This window comes from Sander lucioperca, chromosome 12 (assembly GCF_008315115.2).
Source record: "Sander lucioperca isolate FBNREF2018 chromosome 12, SLUC_FBN_1.2, whole genome shotgun sequence".
Taxonomy (NCBI): Eukaryota; Metazoa; Chordata; class Actinopteri; order Perciformes; family Percidae; genus Sander; species Sander lucioperca.
The window spans coordinates 33,473,675-33,500,496 of record NC_050184.1 but is presented as its reverse complement, the minus strand read 5'-3'; the positions used below and the strand labels follow the sequence as shown (position 1 = coordinate 33,500,496).

At 38.0% G+C, this 26,822-nt stretch overlaps 2 protein-coding genes across 2 annotated transcripts in view; both read left to right on the top strand.

Annotated features, from left to right (window-relative positions):
- The first annotated feature begins 867 nt into the window (after window positions 1–867).
- LOC116043721 lies at window positions 868–8,685 on the top strand. Its single transcript, XM_031290602.2, has 5 exons — window positions 868–1,050; window positions 1,755–2,081; window positions 3,090–3,401; window positions 7,978–8,131; window positions 8,262–8,685. Exons 1-5 carry the CDS (start codon window positions 915–917, stop codon window positions 8,425–8,427), a joined length of 1,095 nt encoding a protein of 364 aa, XP_031146462.1. The 5' UTR covers window positions 868–914; the 3' UTR covers window positions 8,428–8,685.
- Window positions 8,686–10,892: 2,207 nt separating this feature from the next.
- LOC116043715 (sushi, von Willebrand factor type A, EGF and pentraxin domain-containing protein 1-like) overlaps window positions 10,893–26,822 on the top strand; it is a 161,813-nt gene continuing 145,883 nt past the window's right edge. The window contains exons 1-13 of the mRNA XM_036008549.1: window positions 10,893–11,115; window positions 13,215–13,311; window positions 13,431–13,619; window positions 13,870–13,969; window positions 14,225–14,301; window positions 14,391–14,567; window positions 14,712–14,891; window positions 20,546–20,645; window positions 20,903–20,982; window positions 22,069–22,248; window positions 23,897–23,996; window positions 24,254–24,333; window positions 25,410–25,589. Of these exons, the coding sequence (XP_035864442.1) occupies window positions 13,254–13,311; window positions 13,431–13,619; window positions 13,870–13,969; window positions 14,225–14,301; window positions 14,391–14,567; window positions 14,712–14,891; window positions 20,546–20,645; window positions 20,903–20,982; window positions 22,069–22,248; window positions 23,897–23,996; window positions 24,254–24,333; window positions 25,410–25,589 (1,501 nt within the window). The 5' untranslated portion in view covers window positions 10,893–11,115; window positions 13,215–13,253. The remainder of the gene's footprint in view (window positions 11,116–13,214; window positions 13,312–13,430; window positions 13,620–13,869; window positions 13,970–14,224; window positions 14,302–14,390; window positions 14,568–14,711; window positions 14,892–20,545; window positions 20,646–20,902; window positions 20,983–22,068; window positions 22,249–23,896; window positions 23,997–24,253; window positions 24,334–25,409; window positions 25,590–26,822) is intronic.

Here is a 26,822-nt window from a genome sequence, read left to right as displayed (position 1 = left end):
AAAGGAAGTTTTTCCTCGCTACTGTCGCACCAAATGCTTGCTCTGGGGGGGGGGGAATTGTTGGGTCTTTGTAAATTATAGTGTGGTTTAGACCTACTCTATCTGTAAAATGTCCTGAGATAACTTCTGTTATAAATTGACACTTTAAAGTGCTCATTTTATGCTCATTTTCAGGTTCATAGTTGTATTTAGAGGTTGTACCAGAATAGGTTTACATGATTTAATTTTCAAAAAACACCATATATTTGTTGTACTGCACATTGCTGCAGCTCCTCTTTTCACCCTGTGTGTAGAGCTCTCTGTTTTAGCTACAGAGTGAGGCATCTCACTTCTGTTCCATCTTTGTTGGGAGTCACACAGACGCAGTAGCTAGGTAAGGACTACTAGCCAGTCAGAAGCAGAGTATGAGGGCGTGCCACGCTAGCAGCTAGGCGAGCATTGTAACGTGTGTTACAAAGTGACGCACGTTTGTCACGGAAGTAAAGGCTGGACTACAACAGAGCTGTTTGGAGCAGTTTAATTGAATTGAAATTTAAAGCGATTCCACCTAAGTAAAGTGGCTTCATCTCTTAGGTCTGTCTTCCTCCCACCAGCTGGATTGATTAAGATTTTGTGTTTTGTCTGCACCCACCACGCACTATGCTCAGTCATACGCTGCATTCATTACTGACCTACCTGGGTAACAACTATTTACATTTTACCGAAGTTTACAATAAACTTAATTTGTTAAAGTTTATTTCATGTGTGATTTCCTGTTTTCACTGAAAGTATCGTTTTCCCCCAGTTATGAAACCAAGGCTGTACATGCTTTAAGGGGCTTTTCAATTACACAGCCTGAAGTAAATGTGGCCTACAGCACAGTATAGATGTGTTCAGGGACATTGCAGCACGCAAAAGCATTTCTGTAACCCACAATGCACCTACAGGAAGCTACGATCACCACAGTCCATCTCTACAGCTTCCTGAGTGTTGATTATAGTTGTTACCATTTCATGCCCACAACTTCAAACATCAAAATGAGGACACTGTGTCTGATTATGCTTTTTCATGGTGAGTGGGCTGTGCAATTTGAAACTTGTATTAATTATCATAATGCTGTTTTTATTTATCATAAAGTGTCTAAAAGGGATAATAATTTCCATTCCTTTTGAAAAAATGAAAAATAGATTAGAATGTCCATTTGAGGGGCAGTTTTCTTTTGCAAACATCTGTTTCAAGAACAAAGTTTAATATTAAACTGTAATTTTATCAATAATCCTATCTTTATTAGTAAGTGAAATAGATTAAAAAAAAATGTATGTAAGCTTCTGTAATATTATTTAGTGCTCATGGTGTAACAGTGTCATATTTGCGTGGCAGTGGTGAAAGTGCGTGATTTTTGGATGTGTTTATGATAACCATTTAATTATGTTATATTTTATCATCATTCTTACTTCATATGTGAAATGTGTGTGAGCTGCCTACGATGTGGAAATTTGATATCCGAAATCTGAAAATTATAATATTTGCAGACGCAAATGTTATTTCACATGGGAAATGTCTCAAGTAACTACCTGAAAACCAACATGCGCTGCCAACCCACTTTGAATTCACTTTAGTTTTTTCATTTTCAGGATTATAATCTGGGTCAAAAAATGAAATGAAATCAGTTAAATTGAAAGTTGAGTATTTTGTGGAACAACCTGAAACTAGAGCATTCCTCTGATTGCTGTGGCTATGAGCAGTTTCATTCTAATTGGACTCTTGTCTTTCAGCAAGCCTTCAGCTCGAGTGTGATAAAAGGGACATCACAGCACATATCGGAGGCGAATTCCTTCTTATCTGCAAGTACGACGCAAGCCGCTTCCTGTACAGTAAAAAGTACTGGTGCCGAGGGGATTCTAGACGCACCTGTGAGATAGTTGTAGATTCAGAAAGTAAAACTAAAAATACACACAGGGCTCACATAATAGATGCGGGAAGAAGAGGGGTGATTGTGAAAGTCACAGATCTCCAACTTGACAACGCTGGAGTATACTGGGTTGGGATTGACAAAGTGTATGCTGACATCATGACTTCAGTTAATGTGGTCATCACTGAAGGTAAGAATAAACCCCAATCACAATGAGGTTTTTTTTTTATTAGATTAGATTAGATAAAAAAGACTTTTGATCCCAAATTGGGAAATTTAAGTGCTACAGCAGCAACTATAAGACCCACAGCACATAAGAATATACAAGAAATAAGAAATAGGATAGAATACAAGAACAACTACTCAAAAAATATACACAGGAAAGAATGTACATATGTATATACAAGTGGCGAATAAAAATGTACTGTACTCAATGTAATGTACTCAGTGTAATCTACTCAAATAGTAACAAGAAGAACTCAGGAGTGCTCGGAAGTTCAAAACAAATCATGAAGGTGCTCTTTGGAAAGGGAACACAAAGCTTCAAAAGAGAAAAAAAAGGTCCATGGCACTCTTCTTGTGAAAAAAAAGAATAAAAAAACATAGATTTAGAAGGCCGCTTTGTGCTGATACGCGTGGGTTGCTTCCAAGTTCTATTTTTAATGTAGACTTCAATATGAAATAGCCATTAGCCATAAAGGATTTTTATTTTATTTTTTTCACAAGAAGAGCCTTGGACCTTTTTTTCCTACTAAAAAATATAAATACTATAAATACTACTAGTATTTATAAAGATGTAAGTAAATCTATGTTTGTGCAAGTTGCACTATAGTCCAGTATTGTGATGTATATATGAATCTTATCTAACACTCAGTGTTGAAGTGCTAAAAAGTTTTGTATTAAATGTGGTAAGAATGATATCCAGGATGGTGGTGATGGCACAGTGGCTATAACACATTCCTTTGGTGTGGGAGATCTGGGTTCAATTCCCACTGCTACATCAACCAATGTGTCCCTGAGCAAGACACTTAACCCCTAGTTGTTCCAGAGGTGTGCAACCTCTGATATATATAGCAATTGTAAGTCGCTTTGGATAAATGAACGTGTAATATCCTGTAGCCGTCATTACGACACTTATGGACTTGTATTCCTATTGTCAAGCTGAATTCTAAATACATTGCTTTCTTCTTTGTGCCAGTTCCAGTATCTGAGCCCAGTCTTCAGCCCTTGAGCTCTCTGGTGGACAGGCGGACATGTTGGGGTCAGCCAGTGACCGTGCGCTGTGGTTGTACAAAGGGCACTGGCGTTCGTTACGCCTGGTACACACACTACAAGGATATTCTGCTTCACCACTCATCAGACTTATACCTACACTGTGGCACAGTGGAAACGGACAGCGACTATTACTGCATTGCCAGTAATGACATAAGCAGTCAGCGGAGTGTCATCCTCTCTGTGCAGGTTCTGCTGCCTGCATACAACAGCTGTATCTACGTCATTCATATGCAGGGTAAGAACAGATGTTATGTATTCTCTACTATACGTAAATATCAAAGCAAGAACTGGTAACATGAAGCCTGTATTTAAAGTGATTTATCAATTCCTTAAAAATGCTTCATAACACATGCACAACAAAGTAGAAGAAATAGCTGTAAATCACCTAGATCTTTGTTTTATACCAGCACTTATTTGGTTTTATATTTATTATCATTATCAGAGGTGAAAAGTAACAAATTACAATTACTCGCGTTACTGTAATTGAGAAGATTTTTTGTACTTCTACTTGGGTTTTTTTTAAATCTGTAATTTTAATTTTATGTTGTATGTTTTGTTTGAAGTGTTGTATTTATTTTGCTGCAGTTTAAATCACATCTGTTACTGAGTTTAAAAAAAGAAGAAGAAAAATTTAAAGAAAAAATCACGCCCCAAACTACTGCAGTTATTGATGGGCAGGACGGGCAGCGCCAGTTTGGTGCTGAAATCACAAGAAAGATGGAGATGGACAAGTCAGACACCACCAGCGGTGCAGACCAAGCTAGAAGCCAAACCCCTTTAAATTCTGCTGAAGTTGAACTCAAAGGAAAGTCGCTGTTAAAAAAGTAACTGAGTAACTTTTACTCTGAGTACATTTGAAATGAGCTACTTTTTACTTTTACTTGCTGAGTAGATTTTTGTTCTGGTAATTTTACTTGTACTTAAAGGTGCTCTAAGCGATGTCACGCATTTTTTAGGCATACAACATTTTTTGTCACATACAGCAAACATCTCCTCACTATCCGCTAGCTGCCTGTCCCCTGAACACACGGTCTGTGTAGACAGCCCAGGCTCCACAAACGCCAACAAAAACAAACTGTGCCTGCCTGCACCACCAAACATAACAAACAGTCTTCCAGCGTTCCAGCCAATAACCGACAAGAAGGATTTGGGGGTGGGGGTTGGGGGGTTAGTGCGCGGAAGCACAGAAGGGAGGGGAAGGGGATGGGATGAGGAGGAGGGAGGGGCGAGCTAGCCTCGTTTTGTTTGAAAATACTTTGAACGTCAACAAGACGTGCCGTCACCCAACATCGCTTAGAGCACCTTTAAGTGAAAGATCGTACAAATAATAGTACTTTTGTTTAAGTAGAATATTTTTGTACTCGTTCCACCTCCGATCATTATACAGTGAATACTGACACAACAAAGAGACATTAGAGATTACATGTAAAGATTTTGACAAGACAGAATCTCAGAATTGCTTTGCTCTATCTATTATGTATGAAGGTTCGTGAACTTGAATGTGCTCTCTGCAACCATAATGGATGGTGAGTGTGGTGATTATGGCGTGTAATAATGCTTTTATGACAGGTCCTTGTGGGTTTTAAGGAAAGTAAAGGTGTATTGATTGGGTACAGCATGCATAACCTTTTATGAGGTTTGTGTCATTATGAATGCTTGTTGCTTCCAGAGAATATTTTGTAAGCTGTTTTAATCTTTATTACTGTAGAGTTATAAAGGTCAAGGCTAAACAAAACAACCTAACGTTATGCTTTCAATGTGGGCGTGGAAAGCTTGATACAGTATTAGTGGAGGACAGAAGTAAACAGAGATTTTTTTATTCATGAACACTGTTGTCATGTGTGGGTCTTCAAAAGTGTAACGTCTGTCTGTGAGTTCCAGTGACTCAACATTTCCAAGTCAGGTTTGCTATTGCTGTGGCTCTGTTTCCTCTGTGCCAACGCACTTTTCACACTTCTGTTTTTTCCTACGGTTGTGATGTCAGTAACAACTGACATCATTGGGGATCAATACAGTATCTATCTATCTATCTATCTATCTATCTATCTATCTATCTAAATACACTCCTCAGCCATTGTTTGCAGAAAAAGACCTTAGAATCTTACAAAATTGGTGCTTATGATATTGTAAATTATTGACTATTGATATACTTTATCATTGGGAATATTGTTTTTTAATTGTTTTTTTTAAATGACATTGGCTGTTTATTGTTTATAATTGGACATTTTCAAAGCCTTTCATTTTAAAATCAGAATGGTCCGATATTACCCGAGTGACAGTCTAGATATTAAGATATTAACTCTTTTTTCTGGACCATTCTGATGTAGGATTTTAAATTAAAAGGCTTTGGAAATGTCCAATTAAAGCTATATTTTAACTCTTTTTCAGGCTGATAGGAAAAAAAAAGAAACTTCCTGTTTAGACAGACTCATTTCACCTCAGAGCGATAGTACACCACACCCAGACTGTCACTCGGGTAATATTGGACCATTCTGATGTAGGATTTTATCATTAAAGGCTTTGAAAATGTCCAATTAAAGCTATATTTTAACTATTTTTTCAGGATGATCAAAAAAAAACAACCCAAAACCTTCTGTTTAGACAGACTCATTTTGGATTGAAGCCCTTGTATGCATTGGACTTTGGCGACTCTTAGTGGCCATTTGGGCAAACAGCAGTGCATAGGCCTACCACCTGACCATCTGACCCAGGAAACATACACTGCGCCAGTTTTCAAAGGGGTTGTCTCCCTTTTCTACAAACAAAAAAATCGTGCCATCAGATTTACATGTTAAAGATAAATGAATCGTACCATAAAGGGCTTTAAATAGCAATATACAACACATGCTTCATAGAATGCACTGATAAGGACTGATGTGTTTTGAGGCTGTTGTTGTCATGGTTGTATGTTCTGTTGTATGTTTCTGTTTCCCGTTTTATTTTGGTAGTCTGGTTTTTCTGTCTTGTCTCGTCTTGTTTTACTTCCTGCCTTGTGTTTTCCCACCTTTTTTGATTGTTCTGCCCAGCCCTGATGTGTTTCACCTGTTCCTTTCCCTTGTGTCACCTGTCCCTGGTTAACTCGTTACCCTGTGTATTTAGTCTCTGTGTTTCCCTTGTCTGTTGTCAAGTCATTGTATTCTGTTTCGTGGTCTTTTGTGGAGTCTACCCCGTTGTCTCTGTGTTTCCAGTTTTGTTTTTCCTCCACATTCTGGAGGGATTTTTGCCTGCTTCCTTGTGGTAGTGACAAGGGGGTAAGCTTCGCTTCAGAGCTCGAACCTCCTGTGGCGCCATTTTAATGCTACAAAGCGATCACCCAACGTTAGCATTCCGTTGACTGCCATTCATTTTGACGTCACTTTGACAGCGAATAACTTCAAATCTGAAGCGTTTAAAGACTTTATTTGTTCATTGTTTATTTCTAAAGAAACACGACAATGTATAAAAGGCTCCATTACCTTGTACCTCACGTTATGGCTCCGTAGTAGACGTTTTTGTAAAAATAGGCTAACAATTGTGTCATAACCACGCGACTTACTGTCGCATAGTAGAGGAATTTCCGTATAGTACAGGAGAAGCTCGCAGGCAGTTTGGACTTACATTAGCTGTTTAAGTTGGATTACTAATGTTAACTAGCATTTTAGTTAGAAATAATTAGCCTGTGTCCATGCTATCTCCTTTTATATACCTACGCGCTCCGTCTCTACAAGATTGGGAATGATTGAGATTTCTCTTGGCACAGCTACCAGAAGACTTACAACTTCCAGACAGGTTGCTCACGTCACATTTACGTCGTCTCTCTCTCAGTTGGAGGCTGCGCAGTAACACTCAGCGCTCACTGGAAATGTGCTTCTAACGGCCTTCACTGGTCTCCGTCCAGAGCAACGGGATCTGTTGGTCCATTCTTATATACAGTCTATGGGTAGTGATTGGCGAACAAAGCCTTGTAAAGCCTCTGAAGCTTCTTCCTGATTGTATCGCAAAATGATCCGAAGCATCAAAGCATCAAAAACAACAGTGACATCTGGTGGTCAGTCAGCAGAAATGACAGCGGCTATGAACTCGACACAGCCAAGCGAAGCTACAACATGAACATAGGAGACACAGAATGGACACATGCATATGGCATGACATGACTGAACTTTAATTAAATGGCATGAACATGTCATGACTGAATTAAAAATATAAAGCCTATGTTTGAATATAACATAATATAAATGACTGTGATAAGGATTTGAATGTAAGTATGTTTAATTAGGCTAAATATGGATTCAATAAACTGCAGCAACAATCCCATCTTCTACCGCTACGTAGAATTATGTACAGGTGTATGTAAGTAGGCTAATTTCCATTAAAAGGCTAATCAAATAAATTGCAAGCCACACTCATAAACCCCGCGATGTTCCAGTGAATTCTAACGGGCCGTTGGTAAGCACGCAGCGACATGAATCCATGAATCCAGCCAACCCTTCCGGAGTTTCCGTGACGTTCGAAGCTTCGGACGTCATCAGTCACGTGCTTATTTCAATTTGATACAAGCTCCAACACTGCTTTGAACCAGTGTGCTTTGCGGGAGTGATACAAGCTTCGGTGCCTCAGTGTCAAACGTCCCATCACTACCTTGTGGACTCCTTTTGTTTGTATGGACTTTTGTATACCTTTTATTTTTTTTATTAAATCCTCAAAGCAACACTACTCTTGCCTGCTCTCTGCATTTGGGTCCTACACATTCTCTGAAATCATGATAGTTGTGAAATCCCTATTGCACAAAGTACAAGCTCAATAATGGCAATATTTTTCCTTTTAATCATCAGGCCAACCCATGTATGACTGTGCCGACAGAATGAGCACCAGCACAGTCAAAACTCCACCTGTGACTACGTGCCAAGCTACCGTGAAAATCCAATCGGACACAAGAAACGGGTCTTTACTCATCAATCAAACTGATCAAGATATGTTTTTCAACAGGTTAGATTATACTGTACAGGTTAGACTGTACTCTAACTTTTAGATTTGTTCATTAATATATCTTAAAATGGATCCACAAAGTGTTGCCTGAAAACCAGTCACTAATCAAATCGTTGTTGTTTTTATACAGGGAATGGACAGGAGTGCCTTTGTGGTACACATTGCTGCGTTGGGTTTCTTTTGCTTCCTTACTGATATGTCTGTGCGTAGTACTCAAATGTACAAAAGCAAGACACAAACGTACCAAGAAGAAGAGGAGAGATCATGTGAGGCGAACGCCCCGGTTAGTAAATTGACCTACAGTTCACACTGGTAGTTCTTTGGAAGTGATATCAGCCTTGTGACGTTGGTTTGTGGTTTTATTTTTTACCGACGCTCCTTGATAACACGTGATGATTTGTGAAGTCTCTGGGTCATAATGCACGCCAGCGTGTTTACCTGAGTGTTTCATTGCAGCATTTATTAAACTGATTGTCTTTCAAATTATAGCCACCAATGCCACCAACACATACACAAGTCATCTCCGGGCCATGCTTGCCCTTACCAAGAGGTGATGAGACATGTTTGCTCAAATAACAAGCTGCTATAAATATTGTATGTGTTACATAATATATTAGAATGAAATAGCTTTAATAAAGTGAAGCAACTTTTACAATGCCAGCTAGGAAAGATAACCATGACTAATTGGAAAACAGTAATTGAGAAGAAACCAGTCATTGCTCCGTGATGCCACATGAACGTCCTTTATTTGTTTGAATTTACTTTTATCAGATCAAGCAAAATACTGTGTGTGTGTGTGTGTGTGTGTGTGTGTGTGTGTGTGTGTGTGTGTGTGTAAATAAGACAAAGCTTGCTGTTGTTGCAGATCCTGTCTTGCTGTATAAACCAATAACAGGTAGCCTACAACTACAGTCTGACAATATTATAATGAATGAGAGTGACGCAGGCCAATGTGACAGCATATTCTGTTTGTCCCCTCAGGATTTCTAGAGGATGTTTAGGTCTAGTGCTCTGTAGCCTATAGCTAATGTAGCCAATGTAAATAAGATGTTTTTTTTCTTAACTTGACGTGGTTAAATGAAGGTTCAATAAAAAAATGTTTGAACAGGATTTGTTAGTGTCATCTCATTCTTACATGTGATTTGCTTAACCACATAACATCATTTATACTTCTGTATGTAGTTTCCCTTTTAAATAAAATAAGCATCGGGGTTGGCTTTCTTTTGCTCTTGCTAGAGCACCAGTGTTTTAAAAACTGTTATGCTCTCACGTAAAAATCCGCCTTTTATTTATGTTGTAAAAATAATGATATGGAAGTAACTGTACAGATTATTACTTTTTTGTTTAAAAGAAAGTGTGGAACACATTTGAACTACTTTCTACGACCTGTTAATTATGAATCATTGACATACAATGACACACTAATCAAAGTACATAAGTGTATTTTAGCACACACCCAATGTCAGTAGAAATGTTCACCACAAAGCCGTCACCACACATCCTTCTTTCACACAAATGAAAGAGGGGGAGGGGGGTGTTTCAGGCCCTGGACCTTTTACAGCAGAAAGTCAAACCCACAGATCCCGACACAAACAACTCAGCTCTCATCATCTCCATCATGCTCCAAACTAGGTCCTAATGAAGACCTAACTTCTAGTATGTTGGCTTTATTTTGAAACATGATTTGAGAGACAATTGAATGAAGGAGTGCGTGCAGACAAAAATGTAAAGCATGCTGTTGCTTGTGTGGTGACTTGTCTTAGTGAGTGTAAACCAATTACAGGTACAACTACAGTCTGTAAATTTTATGATTGTGCTGGCTATGTGCACAAGGATAGTGTATTCAGAGTATAAAGAAATGTAAATACCTCAGCCAGGTATTTGGAAACTAATCTCTTGCACAAACAATGAATGTTTTATGGCATGGAAGTGATTTCAGTTGGTTAGAAAAAAAGTGTTGGCAGAGGAATATGTTCAGTGATAGACACAGAGTACAATCTCTACAGTATATGACAGCTTTCCATCAGAAAAAAAGAGAAAGCAGAGATATTATCCTTGACCTTGAGATGTACAGTAACTGTGGTGTAAAACTGAGCAGTGGTCTCTAGTCTCAACCCAAGCTGAGAAAAACAGTGACTTTACTTGAGGTCAGGAAGTGTACTCATAGGAAGTACATCACTTCCTCATATTGACTCTGCCAGGGTTGGTTCATTTCATTACGCTCTATGAATGCCTTGTGTGATGTTCACCATTGTTACCATTGAAATGAAGTCAAATTGTAACCGGCCATGAGAAGAGACGTGTCATAACCATGTATGGTTTACACAAGAGGTCAAAGTCTTTCTGGGAAATTTTAGGAGTGGCTTTCACATTCATTTTGGAGATCTTTACATCTTATGTTTGTCCCCTTAAGGTTTTTCTATGGGATGTTTGGGTCTAGTGCTCTCCACTGACAGTGACAACACATATACCCTACAGCTCTAGGGAGGGGGACTGCTACATACTGAGCCAAGTGTTTACCCTTATTATAAACAGACAGGTAAAACATATGGCATTTATGTTCTGTTGGTTTGGAGACAAGTTGAAGCATACTGGGCAGTTTGTACAGGCTCAAATGATGAATGGAATATGTATTGGCCAAATCAGCAGTTGTGGAATGTAACTTGTAGGCTACATTTACTCAAGTAGCCTTCAGTTATAAGGTATATGTAGCCTACTTTTCTTAAATATATTCATTTCATGCTACTTTGTACTTAAATTCTATAGGTAACGTGATCCATGTTGTTTCCCGTCAATATTCAATTTCCATGGTAAGGGTTAACAGCATGTGGTAAAGTTGGTGATTTTCGGCTCAGGAAAAGATATGCATCACTGATTACTGATATGGCCACGCCTGTTTCCGACAAGAAGCTGCTGCCGTCAAGACCAGCCCTCATTCACCATTGTGGATTAGCAGCAGCCAGTGACTCTTCGCATTTAGTTGGGTAAGTCAAAACACTGTTCCCGTGCTTGAACAAATTAACGGTTACACTGCAAAAACAAACCGAAAACAGAACGGCGTTACCATTTGAACATGACTAAAACAATATATTATTAACGTTTGTTGATGTTACGTTAGCTAAACCCAACCTGGGTTGACAGGAACTTGCGATTTCATGGATTTTATAATGTCCTGAGAATGAATTAAATTGAACACAAAGTCAAATTATTATGGACGTTAGCTGACATTAAGCGTTTCTGCTAAATTGAATTGCTCAGGAGCGCAACTACCCAGTGTCAGAGGGGTATGCAGCAACAATTTTGGCGCCCCCCCCCAAAAAAAACAACAACAAAAAAGTAAATAAATAAGTGTGCCGGACATAATCATGTATGGGGTTTAGGGTTTAAAGGGGTGATAGAATGATTATATAGGGTATTTACACTCGCATTGCCAGATCTCCACAGTGCTGTGTCAGCGATAGAGTAGCAATTTGTTCATTTTAGTTTCTAGCTTGCATGTCAGTTAGATGGCACCAACAGTTGGTCTAATCATAACTGGTCTGGCAACCCAAAGGCCAGGGTTTTGTGTCCAGATTTGTGTGCATGGTGACTTATGATGGGGGGGGGGGGGGGGGGTCTGGGGGTCCACCTCCTGGAAATTTTGAGCATTAAACACTTCATTTCCTGCATTCAGGTGAATTCTTATGCACCTATTTCTACCTTTTTTCTGAATCAATTTATGCTGGAACTATCTTTATGTAAAGGGAAACATAGATTACAATCCAAATATAAAAACATAATGGAATATTTAGCAGTAAGGCTCTCAGGCATTCTGTATTGGTTTCATCTATTTATTCTCCTGTAGATCGACTTTTCTAATTCTATCTGAGTCAGCACACATGTAGCCTAGCATCATTTACTCCTCCCTCCTGTTTTGCGTCTTTTGTTGGGGAAGTAACCTCCTTAAATGTGCATATGACAATTATTCACCTCAAGGATACATTAATTCATTTTAATTTATTAATAAACCCCTGGACTGTAATATTTCAGATGTGTTCAAAACTTTGTGCACATTCAAAATATAACTCATCTGTGCTCTCTGAGATTTGGAGGAGTCGTGATATTTTGAGAAAAATAAAGTGATAATAGACCATTACAAGAATAAAGTCACAATATTTCAGAAAATAATCCACCTGCACCATAGTCTTCCGTGCATTACGTGAGTGCTCTGCTGATATGGTAGATCTCAGACCTCCTGACAGACACAGAGCCCCGTTTGAGACTCTGGTCTCTGAATGAGACAAAAAGTTTAGGGAAGTGGCTGCACGCTGCTCTACATCGGGGGTGGGAAACCGAAACTACGGCAGAAATACACGGAGCACAAACGGGACACATCTGCCGCAGCATGCCCACAGCAGAGCGCGTCCTTTATAAACCTGAAGCTGCACAGACCAGGGAAGGCGTGCTGCAGCAGCTCCGTGGTCTGAGCCGCTGCTCGTCTCTGTTTTTACAGCGAGAGTGGACGCTAAGCGACGCACAGGTCTGCTTCAGAGCTCCGTGTGTTTGAGTCTGATCCATAGACTGGAAACGTCACGGGAACTTGAAACAAAATCATTAGTTTGAAGTTTTCCCCCAATTAGGAAATGATCGACAATAATCATCAATTCAATTTAATAATCAGGTTGACAAGTAAACGTGTGGCTGAGGGGGCACCCTGGGATGATCATGTTTAATAAACATGTTTTATTTCACTTGTCATTCTAATTCTATTATTAATGAGAAGTAGACCTAAGGGCGACACGGCGCCACCAACACATTTGACGTCCTAGGCAATCGCCTAGTTCGCCTATATGGTTACTGCTATTGGCATATTTGTATTTCTCTTTGTAAAACATATGCCGAATTTCCAGGCGAATTTCGAAGATCGAATTTGAACCATTATATATATATATACATTATTTGAGACTGAATGTTTATCGTTATTTGTGTGTTAATGTGTTTCGCGGAGTCGGCTCTGCTTGAATGAAATCAATGCGACTATGAAACATATTAACTAAGTTAACACTCTGACTGTTTAGCTTAAATTTGCGTTTCTCTTTGCCAGAAAGCTCCCAGACTTCAGTCAGACTTGGCAGATTCCGTCATGTTTGTCACTTACTTCCTACTACTGAGCAGTCTTTGCCATGTCATTACAACTCAAGGTAAGTGGCAGAGCGGATAAGCTTGTGACATAGGCTATGTGTGATTATACACAAGCTGTTTACTTATCTTGTCCTCACTTTTAGTGTTCATCTTTCTCTTTCTGTATTTTTCTTCGTAGCTCAAGACTGCTCCAAACCTGTAGGAGGAGACAACATGGGTTTGAAGGGCGATGACATTCTTTTACAAACATTCCCAGAGGGGAAGAAAGTGACTTTTGTCTGCAATAATGGCTATGTGACTGCAGGAGGGTCTCCGTCCATTACTTGTACTGCTGGCAACTGGACTACTCTGATGCTGAAATGCGAGAGTGAATAATGACACTTAATTTTTACATTCAAATTTGTAAAAGCAGCAATAATGTGGCAATATTCTCTGGTCTTTGACCAACCGGGAAATGACGTCTTACCAACATATAAATGCTGGATGAATAGATGAGTGACTGATAATATCTAGTAACCATTCTGTTGAATCATATCGATATCCAGTCATTTTACTCATTTAGACCGGATGCCACATATGCGTGTGATTAAATCCTTATGAGGGTTATCTTTTTTCAGGGAGGAACTGTGGCTCTGCTGGAGAAGTGGAGAACGGAAATATCGATTACCCTGAAGGGATACTGTTCGGTGATAAACTAGTGGTCACTTGCAACCCCGGGTTAGTAATAAATTGACAACTAGGACGGTTCATGTTAAGAGAATTAGTTTTTAAAATGTAATTGTAAGAAATGTATTTACCTCTAAAATGTTAGCAACCATCTGTGTTTCCAAATCAAAAAATGTATTCTAATCAAAGTGGGTGTTCAGTGGGGCTACCAGTCAGTGTTATCATGTGAAATAAAGGGGCTTACACAGATTCTTCTTGACATGTGTTGTCTGAAGTCAAACTTTTTTTTATTTATTCCCTAATTAGCTACAATATGGTCCCCAACAATGTTCAAATCCTTTGTGGAGCCCAAGGGTGGCTGGGCAGGTTGCCTACATGTGAAGGTTGGTCATCTCTGTGTGTTAATACAAGACACATGACTAAATAAAAACTGTGTATTTCCATTCTAATAGATGTCACTTTCATTTTGCAGTGGTGACTTGTGATCTGCCACCTTTGGTAGTGAATGGTGGTTTCAGTCCACTCAAAGAATCGTATGACTATGGAGAAGTTGTACAGTACAAATGTCAAAATGCTTATACACTTAGTGGATCGAGTTCAATATCATGTTCAGAACATGGAACTTTTGGTCCTGCTCCAACATGTGTCCGTAAGCGTTTTTTAATTTTTTCCAACCTTTTCTCAACATTTTCCCAGTGTAAACTCAGCTGTGACTGACACTCTCTCATACTTTGGAAAAAGTTACTTTGGACAATTGTATTAATTTCTATTTTAAAATGTTCTCTGCCTGCAGTGGTTCGATGTGAGGATCCTAAAATAGACAATGCTCGCCAGGTTGATGGTTCTCGACCCCCTCATGGATACATGTCTACGGTGACATACGAGTGCAAATCTGGGTATGTTATGAAAGGAGGGCGCACCCTGACATGTGGAATAGATAGTCAGTGGTCACCTGCACTTCCAACATGTCAAAGTAAGTCATTAATTGAAATTACTACTTGGTGTAAGTCTGTAAAGAAAAGTTAACCTGTTACGTTTGACCATGATGAAAACATGATTAGTATACTAATCCAGATGCCATCACATTTTTACATGTGATTAATCTCATAACATTGCATATACTTCCGTCAGTGGTTTCCCTTTTAGATAAAATTTGCATTTTTTTTTTGTGTGCTTTTGCTCTGTGGTTAAAAAACAAACAAAAAAAAAAAAAACATTAAAAAGTCTGGTTTTTGTTTTTGCTCTCACTCAAATGCCCTTTTTTATTTATGTGAAGAAATTACTTGCCATAAATGCCATATTTAAAGTTTCAGGATGAGTCTATGAAATTCTTCAACCACGCAGCCTCTGTTTGCCAAATAGATTCCTCAAAGATTATATAAATATAACCTAAGATATCAAGGAGAAGGTTGGAAGTAGTAATTAAAGCCATGGATTTAATAATTTTAACAAGGCTGCAGTGTGTGAAATATTTTTCATAGTTGGATGTGCATTTCAGATCATTTTGTTTCTGGTCAAAAAACACATTTAACTTTTCTTAATTGGCCAAGGTTTTAGAGAGTGAGTGGAGGCCTGGTCACTTAACAACACATTTCTATAAGTGTGTATATAATCACTTATCTGTTTAAAAGGCTGTGTGTGAAATGCATGTTAATTACTTTCCACAGCCTCTTAATTGTGAATCAATAACATGATTAAAGTGGTTATTTGTAACTTTCAGTTTGTGTTGATTCTAGCGGCTGCTTTGGACAAAAGCGGTAGTGTTTTTATCACACCTGCTGTCGAAAGGTCTTTTCTTTACGGTAGGGTGACCAGACGTCCCCGGTTTCCGGGGACAGTCCCCGGCTGGAGCTGTCCCCGGTTTTCACTGTGACTGACAGACCCGAAATTGGAATGAAAGAAAGAAAACATTGACCAAACGTATAGTCGTGCACCCTAAACACGCAGGCTCAGCCATATTTTACGATGCTAAAATTACTGTTTATTTACATGATAGTACTGGTAGGTTTAGCGAACGCAATTTCGCGGACTTGTTATGTTTAAAAAAAGGATCTTACTCTTTAACAGAAAGGTCGACCTACTTAGAAATCCTTTCCATAATGTTGTCAGACACACAGATATTAATCTGAGCCTGTCAGTGGCAAAACAAGCACTTTATGAACGTGAATACAAGCTGGACAATTGTCCTATTAACTTACTGTACATTGTAACTTGTTTCGCTGTTGCCGACTGCAGCGATCTCGTTTAATACTGGAATGTCAAAGGAAAATATTTCCTCAATAGTTTTAATTGTATCCAATACTCAATGAGCTGTTGCAGAAACAAGCCCAGCCTGAAGCAATAAAGCAAAAGCTGTCGGATAAATGTAGTGCAGTAAACATTACAACATTTCCCTCTGAGGTGTAGTGGACTACTTATGAAGTAGCAGCAGGGGCGATTCTAGGATCAGACCTTTAGGGGGGCTCAGCCCCTAATGAGAATGTGACACGGATATAGTGCATGCAAAAGTGTTAACCCCCTTGCTGTGACAAATGGTTTGTGAGAAAACTAACATTGAACTTACATGAAATGTTGTCATATTTGCATTCTGCATAAATCTCTGCACACCCATTACTCTCTGTGAAATATCTCACAAACTCTTCACTCAACACATGCATCGGTACAACAAGCGGTTCCCGGGTAATCCGGTTTTGAAATTGCAACAAAATTTCTACATGGTCTCCAACTTTGGGCACAAATTATAATGTATTCTCATGTAAACTATTTATGTCAGCACAGACATTTTTGTAAATTGCTTAGCCAGTGTATCCCACCATAATGATTATTATATTGCCAGATTCCAGACAATCCCACATACTTATATATATATATATATATATATATATATATATATATATATCCCACTTACAAATATGAATATCTATTTCTACTGGTATGCTTCCGAGTGACATTAATGAAAAAATATGAAGAAAAAACTATTCAACCTGTGTGTGCATAGTTAAAATTCTGAAGTGCAAAATAGTTCAGGCTACAGCACAAATACAGTATTTCCATCCATAGATAAGAATAATCAAGTCTTACCTCTGAATTTCTCTTCAAAGTGCACCAGATTGATGCATTTAAATGTTAAAATAGACAAAATGTTCTTAAAGGGGAGCATGGCCATGGACTCCCCCTAGGGAGGCTTGTGCCCCAGTGCAGCTCTAGGTCTTGTGATGACCCTGGGGCAGTGTCCCCGTTTTAAGTTTTACAAAGATAAAAACGTTACCTTTTTTGGAAGTATTTACGCTTCTGAGCTGAAAATGTCCCCGGATTTTGTCTCAGAAATCTGGTCACCTTACTTTGCGGTGCTGTGTTACCCGCTGTATTACCGAGTTAGCGTTATAGTCTAGACGGATTTCAGAAAAAAGGCCTTCTATAAGAAGTGAGGAGCATTTATGGGTACAAGTCGGGAACCGGCCTACTTTACATATTTCAAGGGTGCTGAGTCCAAAAAAACTGGTACCCAAGCGAAATCTTTAGTTTTTGACCTTCTAATTTGCATATCAAAATGGCCACCAAATTGCCCATCTTGCACAGTCATTGGACCATTTCCCCTAGTTTTTTTGTAAGTAGGCAATCAAAGATGAGGAAATTAAGTTCCTAGATCTATAGTCTAGGGTCAGAGCAAGGAGATAGTGGAGGCTCACTGCCTTTTTTATGTATATACATGCAAATGTCCAACTTCTAAGGTGGAATTAAGCATTATATGTGTCATTTTTAAGGTGGACATAAATAATTACTAAATAAATGTTACTCTGAAATTGCCCCTGTTTATATGACATATGATGTACACCATATTACATGATAACAAAGAAAAAAATCCATTGCAAGTTGTCTGAGATTTCATGTTTTTATGCAAATTAAGCATTTGTTCTCTAAATTCTAAGACGGGAAAAACCCAGGTGAATAGGGAAAAATATTCAAAAAGAGACCACCATGAAACTTCCCAAGTTGAATATTTAGATCAGGACATAGTATGGTCAGTCCCATCTCTGAGGACCCTTTGCCTGAGGTGAATGTAACAGCAAAGAGGATCGTAACAATTTCACATGCTTTGGTAAGTTTTCTGTTTTTTGATTTTTTTAGACAAACAATGTCAATATTCCTTAGTTATTGATTGAACTTGTTACCCTATTTATCCAAAATGATACTTTTTCAACCATAGTGGGTCAAAATTGTGTATTTCAATGATATTGAGATGGCTAGCAACTGGGAGAAAAACTAGCTAACAGTTTTGGAGGGAAAAAACAGCTAGCTAGTTTTTTCCCAGTTGTGCCCTAAAGATTACCACCTTTGTTGATACAAGTTTATTTCTTATAATTCCACCCCAAACATAGCCCTGTGGCAGCATAAATCCCCCTACTCTCTAGCTAGCTAGCTAACAAGCTATCATAGGGCAATGGATGCTGGGGAGTGACTGCTGCCACAGGGCTAGATTTGGGGTAAGGAATTATCAAAAATACACTTGTGTCAACAGAGGTGGTATATCCTTAAAGGGCCATACCAGTCATGAAACATTCATGTAACATTCCTTCATTTTCAAAATCTAACAGAAAAAAGCAAAGCAATTAGCTACAAACATGAAAGAAAATATACAGAAACAAGATGTGATCTGTAGATCTGTTCAAGGGAAGTTTCATGGTGTTTTTTTCCCCTATTCACTTGGGTTTTTTGATGTTTGAATTAAGAGCATAAATGCTTTGTTTGCATAAAAAAATGAAATCTCAGACAACTTGCAATGGTGTTTTTCTTAGTTATTATGTAATATGGAATACATCACATATCATATATACACTGGGAACATTTAAGAGTGATATTGATTGAATATTTATGTCGACCTTAAAAAATGACACAAATAATGCTTAATTTCACCTTAAAAGTTGGTATTTTGCATATATATACAGTGCTGCTCATAAGTATTCATACCCATGGTCAAGTTGACTAAAAAGAGAAATAAAAAAATAATCTTTTGGAAATTAATCTTAATGCCTTAATTAAAAAAATGAGGAAAAATCCGACCTTTTAAGGACACCAATTTTTTTTGTGAATTAATAATGTATTGTTTTTATTTCAGTTAGCCTAATAGCTGGTTTGATTTGCATTGATATGGATCTTATCTCAGTTAGCTATTAGGCTAACTGAAATAAAACCATGCCAATCTCTAGGTATGGTGAACGGTATGTGATGATGTGGGGCTATTTTAATTCCAAAGGCCAAGGAAACTTTATCAGGATGCATAGTATCCTGGATCCATGAAATAACTGGCCTTTCAAAATAAAAATCTGCCTTCCTCTATGGGAATTTAACATAGGGGTATGTATAATTATGGCCCCTGTATTTTAAGAAAGAACATTTATTTATTTACAATACATTATTCATTCACAAAACAAATTGGTGTCCTTAAAAGGTCGGATTTTTCCTCATCAATTTCCAAAAGATGATGTTTTTATTCCTTTTTTTAGTCAACTTTAGCATGGGTATGAATACTTATGAGCAGCACTGTATATACATAAAAAAGGCAGTGAGCCTCCACTATCTCCTTGCTCTGACCCTAGACTATAGATCTAGAAACTTAATTTCCTAATCTTTGATTGCCTACTTACAAAAAAACTAGGGGACAATGGTCCAACGACTGAGCAAGATAGGCAATTTGGTGGCCATTTTGATATGCAAATTAGAAGGTCAAAAACTCACAATTTCGCTTGGGTACCAGTTTTTTTGGATTCAGCACCCTTGAAATATGTAAAGTAGGCCGGTTCCCGACTTGTACCCATAAATGCTCCTCACTTTCACTTTTTTGGTACATCCCGTCTAGACTATTACTGGGAGGTCATATAGTTGTGATGAATGTTTGCTCAACCAGAAAATCATTCATTTACAATAAGAGAATAAGTTACAGATGTATCGTTGCATTTCAAGTGTTGCAGACAGTAACTTAGCCTACTTTGGATGTACCGTGAGCTAAACCGGGTAACGTTGTCACTGTGTCACGAGTCAAAGCATTAAGAGTTTGTTGTAGCAACCAACAATAACTTAGATTAATATAGCGCATTTCATGAAACCCAAGGATGTTTTACACAACTACAGGGGAACAAGTGAAAAGAAAGCCAACACGGACTAAAATGAATAATACGTCTGCGCTAAATGGAAGGGGGGGGCGTAATTTCATGTCTGCTACTTACGTACAACCACATTGCGCACTGTAAAGTTATTTTATGAAGGAAATAGACATATTACATATTACATGAAGGCCAACTCCGGGACGTTTTTGAATCGCGCCTGGACTACTCTGAAGCTGAAATGTGAGAGTGAATAATGACACTTCATTTTTACATTCATATTTGTAAAAGCAGCAGTAATGTGGCAATATTCTCTGGTCTTTGACCAACCGGGAAATGACGTTTTACCAACATATACGTAAATGCTGGATGAATAGATGAGTGACTGATAATATCTAGTAACCAGTGACTGATAATATCTAGTAACCATTCTGTTGAATCATCAATATCCAGTAATTTTAACTCATTTAACCCAGATGCCACATATGCGTGTGATTAAATCCTTATAAGGGTTATCTTTTTTCAGGGTATAACTGTAGCTCTGCTGGAGAAGTGCTCAATGGAAATGTCGATTACCCTGAAGGGACACAGTTCGGTGATAAACTTGTGGTCACTTGCAACACCGGGTTAGTAATAAACTGAAAACTGGGACGGTTCATGTTAAGAGAAATAGTTTTTAAAATGTAATTGTAAGAAATGTATTTACCTCTAAAATGTCAGCAACCATCATGTTTCTAAATCAAAAAAATGTATTCTAAATCAAAGTGGGTGTTCAGTGGGGCTACCAGTCAGTGTTATCATTTGAAATAAAGGGGCTTACACAGATTCTTCTTGACATGTGTTGTCTGAAGTCAAACATTTTTTTTATTTATTCCCTAATTAGCTTCAATATGGTCCCCAAAGATAAAGGTCAAATCCTTTGTGGAGCCCAAGGGTGGATGGACAGGTTGCCTAAATGTGAAGGTTGGTCATCTCTGTGTGTTAATACAAGACACATGACTAAATAAAAACTGTGTATTTCCATTCTAATAGATGTCACTTTCATTTTGCAGTAGTGACTTGTGATTCGCCACCTACAGTAGCGAATGGTGTTGTCAGTCCAATCAAAGATTCCTATGACTATAGTGAAGTTGTACAGTACAAATGTCAAAAAGGTTATACACTTAAAGCGTAACTCTCGCCAAAATGCAACCTTGAGTCTTTTTGTGAATGTACCAGAGTCAAACTTTCATTTAAAAACATATTTAGGACGGAATCTCCACTTTGAAGATTTACCGTAGTTTCGTTTTTCGGTCAAATGGCCTTTTGAATGGGAGTGCTAGGGGCACTTTTATGCTAGCCTCAAAATAGCTATTTTTAAAACACTAAGAAGGCTCGACACAACATGAAAATTTGCTCAAAGTATCACCAGGGGCTCTACACCTTAACGAAAGCATTGACAACATTGTTTGTGTACCCAGAGTTTACTAAAAAAGGTTTTGAGCAACTCACCGTAGGTCTTGTTGTTTTCGGCCAAACCTTTCTTTTTAGTAAACTCTGGGTACACAAACAATGTTCTCAATGCTTTCGTTAAGGTGTAGAGCCCCTGGTGATACTTCGAGCAAAGTTTCATGTTGTGTCGAGCCTTCTTAGTGTTTTAAAAATAGCTATTTTGAGGCTAGCATAAAAGTGCCCCTAGTACTCCCATTCAAAAGGCCATTTGACTGAAAAACGAAAATACGGTGAATCTTAAAAGTGGCGATTCCGTCCTAAATATGCTTTTAAACGAAAGTTTGACTCTGGTACATTCACAAAAAGACTCTAGGTTGCATTTTGGCGAGAGTTTCGCTTTAATGGATCAAGTTCAATATCATGTTTAGAACATGGAACATTTGGTCCTGCTCCAACATGTGTCCGTTTTTTTTTTTTTTTTTTTTTTTTTTTTTTCCAACCTTTCCTCAACATTTTCCCAGTGTAAACTCAGCTGTGACTGATACTCTCTCATACTTTGGAAAAAGTTACTTTGGACAATTGTATTAATTTCTATTTTAAAATGTTCTCTTCCTGCAGCGGTTCAATGTGAGGATCCTAAAATAGACAATGCTCATCAGGTTGATGGTTCTCAACCCCCTCATGGATACAATTCTACGGTGACATACGAGTGCATATCTGGGTATGTTATGAAAGGAGGGCACACCCTGACATGTGGAATAGATGGTCGGTGGTCACCTGCACTTCCAACATGTCAAAGTAAGTCATTAATTGAAATTACTACTTGGTGTAAGTCTGTAAAGAAAAGTTAACCTGTTACGTTTGACCATGATGAAAACATGATTAGTATACTAATCCAGATGCCATCACATTTTTACATGTGATTAATCTCATAACATTGCATATACTTCCGTCAGTGGTTTCCCTTTTAGATAAAATTTGCATTTTTTTTTTGTGTGCTTTTGCTCTGTGGTTAAAAAAACAAACAAAAAAACATTAAAAAGTCTGGTTTTTGTTTTTGCTCTCACTCAAATGCCCTTTTTAATTTATGTGAAGAAATTACTTGCCATAAATGCCATATTTAAAGTTTCAGGATGAATCTATGAAATTCTTCAACCACGCAGCCTCTGTTTGCCAAATAGATTCCTCAAAGATTATATAAATATAACCGAAGATATGAAGGAGAAGGTTTGAAGTAGTAATTAGAGCCATGGATTTAATAATTTCAACAAGGCTGCAGTGTGTGAAATATTTTTCATAGTTGGATGTGCATTTCAGATCATTTTGTTTCTGGTCAAAAAACACATTGAACTTTTCTTAATTGGCCAAGGTTTTAGAGAGTGAGTGGAGGCCTTGTCACTTAATAACACATTTCTATTAGTGTGTGTATGATCACTTATCTGTTTAAAAGGCTGTGTGTGAAATGCATGTTAATTAGTTTCCACAGCCTTTTAATTATGAATCAATAACATGATTAAAGTGGTTATTTGTAACTTGCAGTTTGTGTTGATTCTAGCGGCCGCTTTGGGCAAAAGCAGTAGTGTTTTTATCACACCTGCTGTCGAAAGGTCTTTTCTTTACGGTGCTGTGTTACCTGCTGTATTACCGAGTTAGCGTTACTGGGAGGTCATATAGTTGTGATGAATGTTTGCTCAGCCAGAAAATCATTCATTTACAATAAGAGAATAAGTTACACATGCATCGTTGCATTTCAAGTGTTGCAGACAGTAACTTAGCCTACTTTGGATGTACCGTGAGCTAAACTGGGTAATGTTATCACTGTCACTGTGTCACGAGTCAAAGCATTAAGAGTTTGTTGTAGCAACCAAAAATAACTTAGATTAATATAGCGCATTTCATGAAACCCAAGGACGTTTTACACAACTACAGGGGAACAAGTGAAAAGAAAAATGTAAGCCAACACGGACTAAAATGAATAATACGTCTGCGCTAAATATATGGGGGTGGGGGGGTGGGGGGCGTAATTTCATGTCTGCTACTTACGTACAACCACATTGCGCACTGTAAAGTTATTTTATGAAGGAAATAGACATAATACATATTACATGAAGGCCAACTCCGGGACGTTTTTGAATCGCGCCAGGACTACTCTGAAGCTGAAATGCGAGAGTGAATAATGACACTTTATTTTTACATTCATATTTGTAAAAGCAGCAGTAATGTGGCAATATTCTCTGGTCTTTGACCAACCGGGAAATGACGTTTTACCAACATATACGTAAATGCTGGATGAATAGATGAGTGACTGATAATATCTAGTAACCAGTGACTGATAATATCTAGTAACCATTCTGTTGAATCATCAATATCCAGTAATTTTAACTCATTTAACCCAGATGCCACATATGCGTGTGATTAAATCCTTATAAGGGTTATCTTTTTTCAGGGTATAACTGTAGCTCTGCTGGAGAAGTGCTCAATGGAAATGTCGATTACCCTGAAGGGACACAGTTCGGTGATAAACTTGTGGTCACTTGCAACACCGGGTTAGTAATAAACTGAAAACTGGGACGGTTCATGTTAAGAGAAATAGTTTTTAAAATGTAATTGTAAGAAATGTATTTACCTCTAAAATGTCAGCAACCATCATGTTTCTAAATCAAAAAAATGTATTCTAAATCAAAGTGGGTGTTCAGTGGGGCTACCAGTCAGTGTTATCATTTGAAATAAAGGGGCTTACACAGATTCTTCTTGACATGTGTTGTCTGAAGTCAAACATTTTTTTTATTTATTCCCTAATTAGCTTCAATATGGTCCCCAAAGATAAAGGTCAAATCCTTTGTGGAGCCCAAGGGTGGATGGACAGGTTGCCTAAATGTGAAGGTTGGTCATCTCTGTGTGTTAATACAAGACACATGACTAAATAAAAACTGTGTATTTCCATTCTAATAGATGTCACTTTCATTTTGCAGTAGTGACTTGTGATTCGCCACCTACAGTAGCGAATGGTGTTGTCAGTCCAATCAAAGATTCCTATGACTATAGTGAAGTTGTACAGTACAAATGTCAAAAAGGTTATACACTTAAAGCGTAACTCTCGCCAAAATGCAACCTTGAGTCTTTTTGTGAATGTACCAGAGTCAAACTTTCATTTAAAAACATATTTAGGACGGAATCTCCACTTTGAAGATTTACCGTAGTTTCGTTTTTCGGTCAAATGGCCTTTTGAATGGGAGTGCTAGGGGCACTTTTATGCTAGCCTCAAAATAGCTATTTTTAAAACACTAAGAAGGCTCGACACAACATGAAAATTTGCTCGAAGTATCACCAGAGGCTCTACACCTTAACGAAAGCATTGACAACATTGTTTGTGTACCCAGAGTTTACTAAAAAAGGTTTTGAACAACTCACCGTAGGTCTTGTTGTTTTCGGCCAAACCTTTCTTTTTAGTAAACTCTGGGTACACAAACAATGTTCTCAATGCTTTCGTTAAGGTGTAGAGCCTCTGGTGATACTTCGAGCAAAGTTTCATGTTGTGTCGAGCCTTCTTAGTGTTTTAAAAACAGCTATTTTGAGGCTAGCATAAAAGTGCCCCTAGCACTCCCATTCAAAAGGCCATTTGACCGAAAAACGAAAATACGGTGAATCTTAAAAGTGGCGATTCCGTCCTAAATATGCTTTTAAACGAAAGTTTGACTCTGGTACATTAACAAAAAGACTCTAGGTTGCATTTTGGCGAGAGTTTCGCTTTAATGGATCAAGTTCAATATCATGTTTAGAACATGGAACATTTGGTCCTGCTCCAACATGTGTTTTTTTTTTTTTTTTTTTTTTTTCAAACCTTTCCTCAACATTTTCCCAGTGTAAACTCAGCTGTGACTGACACTCTCTCATACTTTGGAAAAAGTTACTTTGGACAATTGTATTCATTTCTATTTTAAAATGTTCTCTTCCTGCAGTGGTTCAATGTGAGGATCCTAAAATAGACAATGCTGACCAGGTAGATGGTTCTCGACCCCCTCATGGATACAATTCTACGGTGACATACGAGTGCAAATCTGGGTATGTTATGAAAGGAGGGCACACCCTGACATGTGGAATAGATAGTCAGTGGTCACCTGCACTTCCAACATGTCAAAGTAAGTCATTAATTGAAATTACTACTTGGTGTAAGTCTGTAAAGAAAAGTTAACCTGTTACGTTTGACCATGATGAAAACATGATTAGTATACTAATCCAGATGCCATCACATTTTTACATGTGATTAATCTCATAACATTGCATAGACTTCTGTCAGTAGTTTCCCTTTTAGATAACATTTGCATTTTTTTTGTGTGCTTTTGCTCTGTGGTTAAATTAAAAAAAAAAACCGAAAAGATTAAAAAGTCTGTCTTTTGTTTTTGCTCTCACTCAAATGCCCTTTTTGTATTTATGTGAAGAAATTACTTGCCATAAATGCCATATTTAAAGTTTCAGGATGAATCTATGAAATTCTTCAACCACGCAACCTCTGTTTGCCAAATAGATTCCTCAAAGATTATATAAATATAACCTAAGATATCAAGGAGAAGTTTGTAAGTAGTAATTAGAGCCATGGATTTGCAGTGTGTGAAATATTTTTGTAGTTGGATGTGCATTTCAGATCATTTTGTTTCTGGTCAAAAAACACATTTAAGTTTTCTTAATTGGCCAAGGTTTTAGAGAGTGAGTGGAGGCCTGGTCATCACACCTGCTGTCGTAAAGGTCTTTTCTTTACGGTGCTCTGTTACCTGCTGTATTACCGAGTTAGCGTTACTGGGAGGTCATATAGTTGTGATGAATGTTTGCTCAGCCAGAAAATCATTCATTTACAATAAGAGAATAAGTTACAGATGCATTGTTGCATTTCAAGTGTTGCAGACAGTAACTTAGCCTACTTTGGATGTACCGTGAGCTAAACCGGGTAACGTTGTCACTGTGTCACGAGTCAAAGCATTAAGAGTTTGTTATTTTATGAAGGAAATAGACATATTATATACCTGTAGGCCAATTCTGGGACGTTTTTGAATCCTTTACAATCCCGTAGTTGTCTCCATCTATTGAAAGCCAACCGAGCTGTGACTCAGGTTTTCGTTCTTCTTTGTTTAATTTCCTTCTTTTCTGTGATGGCCCTGCCCCAGTATCAACTACAACAGATAACTTCTAAAACAACATTTAAAATACAATTAGGCCTATATAAAGAAATCTTCTTCATTGCTGGATACAATAACAGACTTTTCCGGTGTTACAAAGAAATCTGTGACCCGTCAGAATGTGTGCTCTGTAGCGCCGTCTACCTGCCGTAAATCATTTTCTTACTTTGCGGAGAAAATCGGACCCGGTTAAGGACATTA